Source organism: Uloborus diversus, chromosome 1, assembly GCF_026930045.1.
Source record: "Uloborus diversus isolate 005 chromosome 1, Udiv.v.3.1, whole genome shotgun sequence".
NCBI classification, from domain to species: Eukaryota; Metazoa; Arthropoda; class Arachnida; order Araneae; family Uloboridae; genus Uloborus; species Uloborus diversus.
This window is the reverse complement of record NC_072731.1, coordinates 199,882,562-199,897,907: the sequence shown is the minus strand read 5'-3', so window position 1 is coordinate 199,897,907 and position 15,346 is coordinate 199,882,562. Positions and strand designations below refer to the sequence as shown.

Here is a 15,346-nt window from a genome sequence, read left to right as displayed (position 1 = left end):
AAGGACATGTGTAATGTAAGCAACACTTACTAAAAGAGAAATCAGAGGGATAAAAAGAAGCTTTATTGAAAAAGTAGCATGGAGCGCAAGACGACTGAAGGCCGAAACATCCCTGTGATGGGTGTCCAGCACGAAACATCCGGTCTTTAGTAGGGGATATGATCTTCCCCGACTGCTAGGCTGGTTTCACAGCGTCTGCCCATGCTGAGAATGAGGGTGTCAATGAGTTGTTGAGGCATTGCTGCCCATTCGTCTTGCAGCGCCAATCGAGCTCCCGAATCGTTACATGCTCGATGGGATTGAGATCCGGAGATCCTGCCAGCCAATCCATTCGTTCAATATCCTCACTCTCTAAGAGCTGTTCGGCAGCTACTGTGCGATGACATGGTGCATTGTCGTCCATGAAAAGGAACTGCGGACCCATAGCGCTTCTAAAAAGACGCACATATGGAAGAAGAATCTCATTACAATAACGGTCCCGTTGACTGAACCTGCGTTGAAGATGTGAAGGTCTGTATGACTACCAAGCATGATGCCTCCCCAAACGAGAAAACCGCGACCTCCATACCTGTCCCTTTCAATGATGTTCGAGGGATGATTGCGACTTTCCTGCTCTCTCCAGATGAGTATGCGATGAGAATCGCTACTCAGACTGAATCTGCTCTCATCTGTAAAGAGTACTCGTCCCCACTCATTGTCTCTCCAATTCCGGTGTTCCTGGCACCACAGAGAACGACTTCTCCGATGGGGAGGCGTTAGAGGTACACACCGTATCGGGCGTCGTGCAAACAGACCACCACCGTGCAGTCTTCTGGCCACGGTAAAACGCGATATCGGTCGTCCAGTCGCCTGTGTCATGTGTCTAGCGATTTCTCCCGCTGTCTGCCGCCTGTTTCTTCTGGCCTGTAAGACAATATACCAGTCATCTGCTGGTGTGGTTCCTCGTGGACGACCACTACTGAACCCCCGGATAGCTGTTCCTGTAGTTTGAAATTGTCTTCAAAGTCGTGAAACGATGCTGTGCAGCCACACTTGTCACACTGCGGCCTTCCTCCAACTTCCCAATGATTCGACCTCGGGTAAAAGCATCCAGATGTCGTCTAACAGATTGATTTTTCGCCATTTCTCGCTGAGGCAGCAACTCGGTGTGATTTTAACTGCTATACGGCGTGCAATCTCTTTGCCAGAAATACTGATCTTACACCGACAACATGCTTTATACTACTCAGACACTCCCCCATTACGTTTGCCTGCAGGGCCGGATTTAGAAGTGTGGAGGCCCTGGGGCAACGAAGGAGTGGAGACCCCTAATCAGGGTTCGAAAAGATCATATTTTCGAAAATACCCGATACTTTGATATATATCCGAATATTTTGATATATATATGTATATATCCGATATTTTCGACCCGTGAAAATTAGGATATTTTGTAAAAATTTTATTGTGGGGGCCCTGGGGCAGTAGCCCCGCCTGCCCTCCCCTAAATCCGGCCCTGTCTGCCTGCATATCTGCGCATGTGCTACCGCACATCACCTTATTTAATTCTCTGATTGGTTTTTCTGTCCGCTCTGCCTCTTCGTTCAGCTGATATGCTAATTTTCCGACTTCGTCCTTGATTGCATACCAGTGTATGTGCCTTCAACCAAAGTGGTATTTTTTTTCAGTGACGCAACCTGAAAAAAGTTTTTTTTTTGGGGGGGGAAGCACATTGAAAAAGTTAGACCTGATAGGAAAGAGGGGCGCGGGGGCTCACCCAAGGAAAAATTTTGAAACTTTTAGCTCAAAAAATGCAATTTTAGACTTTCTTCATTGATGTTAAGGGGGACAAAAGATACAGGGATCACTGCAGAATTTCTAGAAATTGAAGCTTTAAAAATGCGATTATAGGCCATATTTATTGACTTTAGGGTAACAGACAGAGCTCAAGGACTGTCCCCAATCGATTTTTTTTCTTATAGGTCGAAATCAATTCCTCCTTCCCCCTGCTTTAAACATTGAAGTTTAAAAAACACAACTTTAGACAAACGTTGAAGATTTTACAGGAAGGAGGTTCTGAAGCGTTTCTCTGATAAAATTTTCAAAATTATGGTGCTAAAAACTAAAGCAATGTTTTATATTCAGGGGCTATTCCACTTACATTTTTTGCAAGTGTAATTTAAGAAAAACCAAAGTGCTTATGATATTGGAGGATGACGGCATAGGGACCCTTGCCTGAATATTTTTTAAAATTCAAGTCTTAAAAACGCGATTGTAAGGCCATATTTTGTTATATTAGGGCCAGTAATTTTTCGAAATTAAAGCTCCAAAAGTGCAATTTTAAGCGATTTTCGATGTTGTTTGGTAATTGGGGGCTTTTGAGAGCTTCTTGGGAAAATTCGCAAAATTGAAGACCTGAAAATGAAATTTTAGATGCTCTTTTCTTCTCATCAATAATAAAGAATAGCTTTGAAAAACATTCAACTCAACACTCTGAGGGTGGGGGCTGTGATTCATGTGAGCGAAAGTTAAAGGATCAAAAGTATATTTCGTTTTAAGAAAAACTTAGGAATTGCAGCAACATTTAGCTCTTTCCCGCAAACACTTTTTTTTTTTTGAGGGGGAGGGGGCATGTAATCCTAGTTTAATACCTAAACTTAGAAAACGAGGATTAAATGCCTATATATATTGCGGACCAGTTGATTGGTTGTCCATCATCTCTTTGGGATCAGGCCATCAGGTACATGGGCCTCTTCTGGGCTTCAGATTGTGCCGCTGTGGTGCAGTTTAAAAGCAGATAAACTATAGGTTCAAACTGCTAATTGGTGGTTGAAGACATACATCTTTTGCATATAATTCATAACAATTGCATTGGTAAAATGTGAATTACATTTTATTATTGTTTGAAAATAAGATGTAGATAATTTGACAAACAATTTTAAAAAATCTTTTGCTTAAAAAACTAGGGGGACAAAATAATAACTCTGCCCATGGCTCAAAAAAGCACTTGCCCCTATATACCCCCCTAGTTTATGATAATGATATGTACTTATATACATAGAGAGAGAGACTGAATTATATGCATTAAAAATCATTAAAACATGCACAATTTTAAAATATGCACTAATAATCTATTGCTTTATGTTACAAAAAGTTCTCACACTTCTTTTAATTTAGGTTGTTTTTTTTTTTTCTTTTCTTTTCCTTAATATGAATGAATTCTTCTCTGACTTTTCTCTTTATTCACAAACATAATTATATTTCCATCTGTGGTCAAATCTTTTTAATGACTGGAAAACAAGCTCTTGGACTGAATTAATATAATTTTACTGCTTCAAGTAGATAAAAATGTTAAAGTGTGAATAACTATAGTAAATAATTAGCACTGTAGCAAAAATCTGTCTCTCAAACCCAATATGTCCTAGACAAATACTCTAATTCATGGTAGCTAGTAATTCCTTATCTTTTCTTCTTTATTTTATTGAGTAACCGAAGGAGCTGTATTCAGCTCCCTCAAAATGAATAGAATAGCCCAATTTTCTGTTCTATATGGAGAGCCTTCAAATGTGTAAATCCACCATCGACCACTATGGATAAAACAAAGTGCAGCTGTGCCACTGTATGAGACTCATTAACACCCTCTTAAGCCAAAATCAAATATTAAAAATTAGCCATTGTTTTTGGCTTTGCAGGTAGCTAGCTATCTGGTTTGAATCTCAAGCATTTAAGTGGACTCACGTGATTAGAAATGAAATGAGAGAAAAGGGGGCTCTACAAACAGAACCAAGCACTACGACTGGTTTATTGTTCTGAACCTCTAACAATTTGTTTAAGTCTCTAAAAGAGACCAGTAACTGAAGCATAATTTAGCAAGTACCTAATGGTACTTTTCTCCGCACGCACCCCACCTCTTAGCCGTAGGCCTTAGGTTCCACCGCCCGGGGGGTCCGCGTAGCGGGCCCCCCGCACGGCTGAGTGCGGCGGTCGATAGTCGTATCATGCTACGGACGCGCTTGGTACTTATTGCGCCGGGGAAGGTCCCCGTGCTGGGCGCCAGCCCAGCTGGGAGTTTACCCCTTAATGTGTGGGTCTTGCTCACCGTGAGATACGGTATATCTCCCCGTACCTCGTTAGTACCTAATGGTACTGTCACGAATGTTGTCCCAATGTTCTATTATAATTTGACGAAGGTGTTAAAACCTATAGGCACACTACATTTCACAATCACATAACAAATGAGTAACCAATCACATAACAAATGAGTAACCAATCACATAACAAATGAGTAACCGTTTCCTCTTTAACAAGGGTACATTGGTTAATATTTTAAATACACACAATAAATTTAAAGTGTCTGAAATGAGGTGGAATTGTTATTAAGGACATGTTCCAAACTTGACAAGTTTTTTGTACTAACCTGAAAAACATTTTTAATTAAAAAAAAAATAAATGTATAATTCTTTACAAATTCCAATTTTTTCACTTTTTAAAAACCATACTGTATTTTTTAATATCCCATATATGATTGAATTATGTATTGCATCAAATTCAATGTAATGTAAATTATATGTAATTTTAGCTCACCTGAATATTATTCTTTGAAGCTCTTAAGTTTTTCAATGATTCTAAACACTGTATATTATGAGGTAGTTGTTTTAGCTGATTTCCACATAGAAAAAGATTACCAATTTTCTTCATTAAGCAAAAATAAGGAGAAAGTTCCGACACCTGTTGAAATAAAATAGCAATGATCAGGAAAAAAAAATTTAGAGAAAAAAAAATCTGTGACACTTAACTGAGTCACCATATGGGCAAAAAAAATCACCAAGGTGGTAAAACAAATGAGATATTTGCCAACTAAGTTGTAAAGCAAATTGCTAGATGACAACAGTGAGTTTTAATCCTTGTAACTATATCTTTTGCAAGTGCATTTTCCTCTTTGTTGTCTGATGTTGATTTGTGCCAGCTTTGTTGTTGTTACAAATCCCAGATGGTATAGCTTAGATACAGCATCTCCATACAACCAAAAATCACCAAAAAGTCCAGAAAAAAAATTGGGTCTCTTAAAATCTCAAGAACTGTGAAATTTAAGCACTTGATTATATTACTGGGAGAGGCCTGGTTGGCCCTGCACCAATGACACTCCGGAAACTTTCTCCCGCTGTTGGAAAGCAAAGGATTTGATATGTACACTCAGAAAGCATGAGAGAGCTATCTGTTGTCTTCTAGATATGTTAAGCTGGTAAGACTTTACTTTTTTGTTTGAATGCTGAGTGGAAAAGTCTCATGAGGCAAGCTCCAAACTGTAAGTGATTGGATTTGCGGTGATATCTAACAGCATATCTATTTGCCATTTTGTTTTGCAGACAATGAAACAAACCAGCAATAATAAAGTCTTTAGAAAATAAAACTCACTTTATTTGAAGTTCTAAAGTTTTATTGAGATTCTTAAATTTACATAAAGTTCTCATTTAAAGTTTTTTTTCTTAAACTTAAGAAACATAAAGTTCATACAACATTAGCGGATTCAGTGGCTGATGTATCATGTCGCAAATGTGAGGGGTCCTGAAGGGGATTCAAAAATGCACAAGATGTTTTACAGAGTTCTGTGATTTTAGAAAGGGGCTCCAAAAAATACAATCCGACGGGACACCAGTAAACTTGACGCTTGGGGAATTCATTTATAAATGTTTTCCATACGTTAGCTTAAACACAAGTGCATGTTCTAGGCTTTAATATCTTGACTGATACCAGGACCGGATTTGGAAGTGTGGAGGCCCCGGGGCAACGAAGGAGTGGAGGCCCCTAATCAGGGTTCGAAAAGATCATCATATTTTCGAAAATATCCGATACTTTGATATATCCGAATATTTTGATATGTATATATCCGATATTTTCGATCAGCACTTTAATAGTAAATACATCCCCTGACCCATGAAAGTTAGGATATTCTGTAAAATTTTTACTGTGGGGGCCCCTTTGTAATGGAGGCCTCGCCAGCCCTCCCCTAAATCTGGCCCTGACTGATACTAGAAATATAAATGATTACATTTAGCAATTCCAATTATATATTTCTTGTGAAGCAAGCCAAAAAATTTTTGCTTAATACTTTCAGCAACTTTTGTTGCATTTGAAATTTTGATGTTCATGATAGAATGTACAGAATTCCAAACACAGTACACATGGATTTGTTGAAATTACGCTTTTGACTAAAAAAAGGGGCTCTAAATGTATACAGAACTATTTATTGTATTTTCTCAGTTGTAAGCAAAATTGAAATATATTTTCATTTCAAATTTAATTTAGAATTAGAATGCTTTTTTTTCCCTTCCAATTTTAGCTCCTTTGCCAAAAAAACTTTTAAACTCACCTTAAGTCCTATTTCAAGTAAAAATAGAAATACAGTGATCTTGTGCTTTAACGCGATTTGACTTGTGCCAAATGGCTATAATGTTGGTGTTTCAGACGAGCAATAAATGAAATGAAGCAGAATAATTAATACTAGTATAGCTCTCTCAACTGAGTATTTATTTTAATAATGAGTCATTAAAGAATAATAGTAGAAATTGTTACCTTATTAAATGATAGGTTCAGGAATCGTAAATTCTGACCCAAAGCACCAACAGCTAAAGCTTTTGGAAAGGTTGAGATTTCATTATGGTTGAGATCCAGTTGCTTTAACGGAATGTCAGCCAAACTAAGAGGTAACTCCTTGATACAGTTACATGCCAAGTTCAAAACTTGAAGATATTTAAGTTTTAAGATACGATGATCAATTCTGGCCAACGAGCAATGCACCACCTGTAATGTTATGAGACTGCTAGGGAAATTAGTATTTCGTATATAGTCAACTGAATTTGTAATGGTAAGTTTCGTCTTGGATGGATCAAATTTAGTTGGAGCCGTAGAAAATTTTACATGTCCTGTATCTTTGCCTCTAATGACCAGATCAATTCCACGTAACAAATCTTTCAACAGATGGGGCTCAGCCTAAATAAAATGTTAAAATTAATACACAAAATACTTAGCATGAAAATTTTTTAGAAATCAAAGAAATTATATTTCAATCAATAGAATACCTTCCTGATAAGTGGACACTTTTAACCATCATTAATTTACATAACTGACATATATTCAATGATACAAAATTGGGGAAATATCTCCAGACTGATGAAATAAAAGAAAAACCTCATTATAAACAAAGTCACCTTGCATATATGGCAACTTTTGGGAAGTCCCGGCCAATCTTTGTAAAATAACATCAGTATCAATGACACTAAAAATACTTCATTTTAGTATATTTTAGGTTTTTATCTATGCAGAGTTCATACTCGAATAGCCAAAAAAACCCCGACTTCTCCAGGTTTTGTAGTTTAAAGGGCTGTTTTTAAGGTAAGTACCATTTTGAAAAAAAAAAATAATAAGTGCACAAAAATTTACCAGCCTTACGGTATTTTTTGACATTGCTCCCGTGATTTTCAAAGCATTTATCATTGCATGGTGCAGGTTTTTGTATACCTATTCATAGAAAGTTGCCACCTGTGTAGACAACCATGGGGTGGGGTAACATGTTCTCTGCGCTCATCATAGATGTTGTGCCATTGACTACCAAGGAAAGGATGCCAAATGAAATGAAAGTTGCTACAAGGAAGGTCAGGGCAGTTTGGAGAATGTTCAAAAATGTCCCAGCCAAAGCCCTGTAAGAGTCCTCATGGTTGACTACACAGGTGGCAACTTTCCACAAAAAGGTATACAAAATTTGTACCATGTTATGACAATTGCTTGAAAAATCACGGGAACAATGTCGAAAAATAGCATAATAGTAGATTTTTGTGCAATAAATTTCTTTGCTCTATCCACCCCCTGTACTTCTTCTTTTTCTATTTCAAAACGGTACTTACTTTTAAAATATCCCTCGTAGATCAAGAGAAAATTCTAGGACAAGGCTTTATGTAAAACATGTGCCACAACATTAATACAAGAGTTCACATTCAGAGAAATTTTCAAAATTCACATCAGAATTTGCATTCTTAGTAAAATTAAATGAAAGAGGGGTTCAGATTCTTAACCTCAAATATTTTTTCAAAAATGAAGTCAATTTAAGTTATCTTTGGTAACATCCAAGTATTTTTCTCCTTACAAATTACAGTTTTAAAAATACAATTTTATACTATCCTTGGTAATTTGTGATTTTAAAGGGAGAAAGGTTTACGATCTCTTCAGAAACTCTTTAGGGATGAAGTCCTTAAAACACATTTCAAGATATCTTTGATAATGTTGGAAGAATTCATGAGCTGCTCCATAATTTTTTTTTTAAACTGAAGTTTCAAAAATGCACTTTTAAGCGATTTTTGATCAAATAAGGGAAAAAGGACAGGTAAGCGGCTCTCCTACAGAATTTTTTTTTCACTGAAGTCTTTAAAATGAAACTCTGAACTATTTTTGGTGATTTAAGGATGAAATTGAAAGTCAAAAACTTTCCTATTATTGAGAGGCTAGAGGGGTTTTTCCCCTCCCTGGGCCACTCTGGCTACGTCCATGTTCAGTAGTGGTATTTGAGATTTTCTGGGCTCATTCCTACAGCGTAAAAGAATTTTTTTATCAAATTAAAAACAGTGAGTTTGTTAGTTTCCCGCGGGCCAGGAGAAATCTGCTCTCCAGCCGTAGGTTGGAGACCCCTGCATTAACACATACAGTTATTGCTGAACTGACTGTAGGCGGATTACGTATCCAGACTTTTCACGCAGGGTTCTGTTTTTTTCTAACATTTTTTAAAACCTTCTCATTATCTTTTGAAAATACAATCAGCATCAACTTTGGTTCTTTTAACTAGGGAACACATTAACTGAACATGTGAAATTTCAAATTTTTTTACGGTATTGATTAGAGGTGGGTAATGTCGTTCTTTTTAATGATCCGTTCATTAGAGGATCGTTCATTCTTCTGATTCGTTCTTTCAACTCGTTCATTTAAAAAAATTACTGGTGATCACTCTGCACCACACACTCACGTCCATTCGAAATGTTTCAATAGATCAGTAATATTCTTTGGAAAAAAAATAATTAGAATGATCTAAAAGTAAGAAAATATGCCTCTGAAAAATGAATCAAAAGAACTTTATTCAGGTTTAGACACATAAAGCAATTAGCAATTATAGTTCATTTTGTAAGATATGTTTCCATTCCAAAAATTGCAGGTTTAATTTCAGTGTCAGAAAATTAAATTATTCAATTTTTCCAGCTAATGGTTGGAAGTAACGCGCTACAAGTAGTGACGCTACTGTAGTAGCTACATTTTTTAGTAGTTTGTAGTGTAGTGCACTACTTTTTAAAAAAGTAGTGTAGCGAATAGTTCGATACAAAAAATTAGTAGTTTGTAGCGATTTCAGGAAACTACTTTTAAATAAACTTCCGAAAAAAAAAGAATCAAGATTCAACCGAATTTGACTGGTGCAAATTTTAAACAAGTGCATCGTGGATACAATGAGAAATAAAGCTCATAAAAATACGAGCTAACTTCAGATATATCGTTTTGACGCCATACGTTATATCTGTTTGACGCCATTAGTTTGTTTGTCAACGTATTTTTCATATTTTGTCAATATTTATATTGAATAGAGCTTGACTTAAAAAGAAAGTATATGAATTAGAGATAACCACCAATTTTGTAACTCCTTTGTTTTTTCTGGCTGCCAAGAATGTCCCGGGGATGAACATTTTAGATTTCAAAGAGATTATTGTTCCAAGACTGTAAAAGCACTTATTTTCGCAAAAATTAAGGCATCGGTGATTTTGTGAGTTGAAAATTTCTTGAATTTTATATGAACAGATCGAAAGTTGAAAAACAAAAGTACTTCACGAGGCTTAAATTTTCTTGATTACGACGGGAAAATTAAAGTTTCGTAAAAATAATGCTTCTACTGTGTTCACCAAATAAAGAAGCTGTAAATGTTATAGAAGATGTTACTAAACTGACCTGACCGGCTTACAATAAATACAAGCACTAGAGTGTTATGTGGATGACTCAGTTGCCAAATCGATTAACTCCACTTTTTGAAAAAATCCTCATTTCTGCTTTAATAGTGCTATCAATGCTTAGCATGTGAATTTATAGTAAAGTTTTGGTTCAGTACATTTCTGACCAGATGATGGCAGAAAATGTACCATGAGGGGATATTTACTCCTATGGATAACACTATCTTCTTCATCACTTTTCTTGACTTTCTGTTTTATGGAGTAAATTGATTCGGCAAGTGAAGCATCCATATAAAAGTACGATAACGGACATTTTTGGGAAAAAAAAGAAAAAAGAAATAACATATTGTAGTGTATTTTACTAGTGAGGAGTAGAGAGATGTTATTTACACATAGTTATTTATTTACTACGGACAACACAATCACACTAACGTACACATAAAGCTACATCATCGAACTGTGAGATCGAAATCAACACTAACTAGATAGCCTCGAACTGAGAGCATTAGAGTTCTATTCTTTCGACGCCTGGATCGAGGTTATAAACCATGGAGGAAAGGATAACAGGGATATTATCATGGGAATATTACAATCTCCCACGCTTAAATTACATAGTCTGCAAGATATGGTGGTGGTTGACGTATTCTTCCTGATCTTCGAATAGGAAGATTTTGGAAAGTTCTGGCACGGTTTGAATCAGTAGAAACTGGATCAGGAGGTTTCGTCTCGATCCGAATTTCTGATGGCAAGGGGTCGAAATGATTTCCACTTGAGCTGGAACTCCTTGGATAAATTACTTCTTGAGTTGGTTTAAATGTTACTTTCGGAATTCTGGAAACTTCGCACTTTCTCAATTGGTTGACGTGTCTTTTTATAATCTGGCCTTCATCGAGTTGTATCAGGTAGTGCAGTTTACCAAGTCGTTGTTTAACGCTTCCAAATCTCCATGACAGCTTATTGTTGGCATAAGACTGATTGTACGCGATCTCCCACGCTTAAGTTTCTGTGGTCTGGTATGGGAGGTGATAAGTACTTTGATTTGTTTTCCTTGTTTGGTGGACGTAATAGATCTAGTTTTATTCGAATTTGGCATCCTAGATACAGTTCTGATGGAGTCTTTCCAGATTGTAGAGGTGTTGCTCGATAGCGGAATAAAATTTCTCTTACCTTTTCCTGTATTGAAATATTTTCATTTGACATGGTTTTCAATTTTTGTTTAAGAGTTTTTACGTTTCTCTCCGCGAGGCCATTGGTTGCGGGATGACCTGGTGCTGTTAGTCTATGCTTAATTCCAAACTCCTTGCAAAATTCTGAAAATTCACTGCTTTTAAAAATACTTGCGTTATCGGAGACAAGTACTTGAGGTAGTCCATGAACACTAAAAATATCCTTTAACAAACGTATTGTAGAATCACTAGATGGAGTGCTTTTTTGAATCTTGATTTCAGGCCATTTTGATTTTGCATCCATTACTATTAGAAAATTATATCCTAAGAAAGGTCCAGCGTAGTCGATATGTATTCGTTCAAAATTAGACGAAGGCTCTTCCCAGTGATGATTCGATATTTTCCCAGGATTGTCCTTCACTTCTGCATTCTCGGACTAGATGCTCGATGTCTCGATCAATTTTCTTCCAATAGCAATATTTTCTTGCTAAATTTTTCATCTTGACAATACCCAAATGGGTGTGATGGAGCTCTTTCAGGATATCTGCCCGAAGTTTCTCTGGAATGTAAACTCTGTGTCTTTTGAAAATTATGCCGTCTTGTAAAGAATATTCAGGATCATTAGAGCTGCCTGATGAGAGTTCTTGTTTCAGTGCTGACAGTTCTGGGTCATTGTCTATCTCTTTAGAAATTACCTCATATGTAATTGAAGAAGTAGAAATTTGATTTATAATTTGCCAGTGAATAATATCGTCTTCTTGTAGAACGTTTGGATCTTTTAGCTTCAATGGTGCTCTTGAAAGGTAATCAACATTCTGGTTTTCTTCACTTCTTTTATGTTTGACTTTGTACTGGTACTCACTCAGGAATGCTGCATATCGAAGTAAACGGGATGATGTCATTGAGGGTATATGACTATGATGATGAAAAATTCTATATAAAGGACGGTTGTCAGTAATCAATGTAAATTTTCTTCCAAAAATATAATTGTGAAATTTTTGAACTGCAAATTTAATAGCCAAAGCTTCTCTGTAGTTCTGTTCTGCTGCTGTTAGAGATCTTGATGCAAATGACACTGGCTTTTTGGCACCTTTTACTATGTGCGATAAAACTCCAGCTATGACGGTTGGACTTGCATCGCATGCGACCGTGATAGGCAAATTTGGGTGGTACGGCATTAAAACTCTGTCACTTGATATTTCATTTTTCAATTTGATGAACGCTGCTTCAATTAGCAGACCAGTGAAATTTTACATTTTTCTTTAGTAAATGTCTTAGCGGATAAGTAATAGATGATGCATTTGGCAAAAATTTGGAATAGTAGGTAACCATACCTAAAAAGCGTTTCAATTCTTCCACATTTTTCGGTCGAGGTGCGTGAATTATTGCTTCAGTTTTCAGCGGACACTTTGAAATTTTGTTTTGCTCAATCACATATCCTAAATATGAAATCTTATTTTTGAAAAAATGACATTTTGAGCTATTTACATGTAAATTGTACTTTTGTAAATGTTCTAAGCATGCAATCAACCGATCGCGACACTCGGAGAGAGTTTCTCCGTGGATTATTATATCATCGAAATATGTTGCAATTCCCTGAAGACCCATCAATATTTTGTCCAAAATTTTATGGAATTCACTTGGAGCTGACTTGATACCGAAAGATAAACGATTGATTTGATAAATTCCTTGATGCATAGAAATTGTTTGAATTACTTTACTTTCATCGTCAACGACTACATGCAAATAAGCTTTGAAGAGATCGAGTGTACAAAAAAATTTACAGTTTCTGAGACTACTTAATATTTCTTCTATTTTTGGTATTGGATAATGTGCATCTTTCAACTGAGGATTTACGGCCACTTTATAGTCCACACACAAGCAAACACCACCGTCGGACTTGGGTATAACAACAAGTGGTGAACCCCAATCGCTACAATCCACTTTCGTTATTATGTGATCGTGTTCTAGATTTTTAAGTTCCTCGTTAACTTTCTCGCGTAAGGCAAAAGGGACATCGCGGGCTTTTAAAAATACAGGTTTTAAATTTTCTCGAAGTTTTAATGAGCAAGTAAAGTCTGGAATTTTCCCAATTTTTTGTTCGAACACGGTAGGAAATTGATTTATGATGCTATTTACTACATTTGAATTATCGATTACATTAACAGGAATTTCTTCAATTTTATTACTTTTATCAACATCGGATAAATTTATCTTCAAATGTCGAATCCATGTTCTTTCTAAGACTGGTGTAAACATATCTGGAACTATGTACAAAGTTTCTATACTAGTAATATTTTTACATTTCACACTAACTTTTACAAGACCCAATGGTTCAAAAATACTATGAGTGTAAGATCGAAATTTCACCTCTGTAGGCTGCAACTCATTTGTTAAATTCAATAAATCGAAAGCTTGTTTAGTCAAAAGTGTAAGTCCTGCACCTGAATCGACTTCAAATTTTTGTATTTTCCCTTCTATCTGTACGTTAACCCAAAATTTTTCTGAATCGCACGATAGGTTAGATTTGAAAACATCAACAATTTGGGTATTACTTGAAAAATTGCTTACTGTAGCTACATCTGTAACATATTCATCATTGTCTACACATTGAACTTCATTTGCTTTTTTATTTTTCAAAAGTGTTGATAAACAAACTTTTTGGACGTGCCCTCTTTTTTGACAAAGTTTGCAAAATAATTTTGAAAAATCAGCACGACATTCACGGAAAAGGTGATTTGAACGTCCACATCGTAGGCATGTATTATGTATTCCAAGTTCACGGAAATTTAAATTTGAAGAAAACCTGCGCCTAGAGTTTGATCTATTTCGATTTTCAGAGTAACTTCTCTGTTTACTATTTGAGCGATTCGATTTAAACTGATTTCGTGATCTCGAAATTTTGTGAACTTCTTCTGATTTTGCAGTTGAATTGTGTTTCGATAATTCCCGGTTGTCTATTTTCGAAGCTTCTAAAGCTAATGCTTGTTCTACAGCTACATCGAAAGTTAAATCTGGAACCATTAACAGTTTTTCTCGAATTACATCATCTCTCAACCCTCTAATAAATTGTGCACGCAAAAACAAATTAGCAACTGAAATTCTACAGTCACAATTAAATTCACAAGTCGAAGTAAATTTGCGTAGTGCCGCTACATAATCAGAAACAGTTTCATTTTCGTTTTGGAAACGGCATAGAAATCTGTGCTGTTCGATAATAATATTAGGTTTAGGACACAAATGTTTTTCAAGAACAATTATTATTTCATCATATGACAATTCGTTTGGAAGTTGAGGAGCGATTAACGAGCATAATAAATTATAATGTTCAGATCCAATGCAATTGAGTAATATTTTCACACATAACTGTTTATCTTCGAAAACGTTCTTGATTTGCAAATAATTTTCAAATCTCTATTTATACTGTAAAAATGTCTCTGTGGATGCAGTAAAACATTCGAAATTTGATAAAAATGTAATCGTACCTTTTTCGTTGTGCTCAGGAACATCTTTGTTTTCGTCTTTTTTCAAGATGAGTTCCACGATTCTATCATTACTAGCGGTTAGAACTTTTAATAATTCCGCAAATTGCTGAGCATCCATAATGCTTTAATCCTCGTCGCCAATTACTGTAGTGTATTTTACTAGTGAGGAGTAGAGAGATGTTATTTACACATAGTTATTTATTTACTACGGACAACACAATCACACTAACGTACACATAAAGCTACATCATCGAACTGTGAGATCGAAATCGAAACCAACACTAACTAGATAGCCTCGAACTGAGAGCATTAGAGTTCTATTCTTTCGACGCCTGGATCGAGGTTATAAACCATGGAGGAAAGGATAACAGGGATATTATCATGGGAATATTACACATATAATTCTTAGTAATATTCCATGTTCAGATGAGCTAATTTATCTATCTAAACCTTTTCCCGTTCAATCTTCGTACGGTGTGTGTGTGTGTGTATTAGGGTGCCCCCGAAAAATCAAAAGTTGATTTTTCAAGTCGCACAGCCTCGGTATTTTTACTTTAAAGTTAAAACAATTGTAAAAAATGTTTCATATAATTTGAACAACGGCAACCAGTGCTGGCTTTCTTCTGAGAGTAAAAGCCAGACCTGTGTACTAGACCAAATAATATATATATATTTTTTTGAAGTTCGAAACTTAACGTTGATAAAACGTTGGCCCTATAGCCCCACATGTACCAGAAACATATTT

General features: G+C 36.0%; 1 protein-coding gene across 1 annotated transcript in view; it reads right to left on the bottom strand.

Annotated features, from left to right (window-relative positions):
- The window catches only part of LOC129224268 (leucine-rich repeat protein 1-like), a 32,882-nt gene that overhangs the window by 7,560 nt on the left and 9,976 nt on the right, over positions 1-15,346 (bottom strand). Inside the window, exons 4-5 of the mRNA XM_054858699.1 lie at positions 6,550-6,966; positions 4,561-4,704 (exon numbers count right to left, since the gene is read on the bottom strand). Of these exons, the coding sequence (XP_054714674.1) occupies positions 4,561-4,704; positions 6,550-6,966 (561 nt within the window). The remainder of the gene's footprint in view (positions 1-4,560; positions 4,705-6,549; positions 6,967-15,346) is intronic.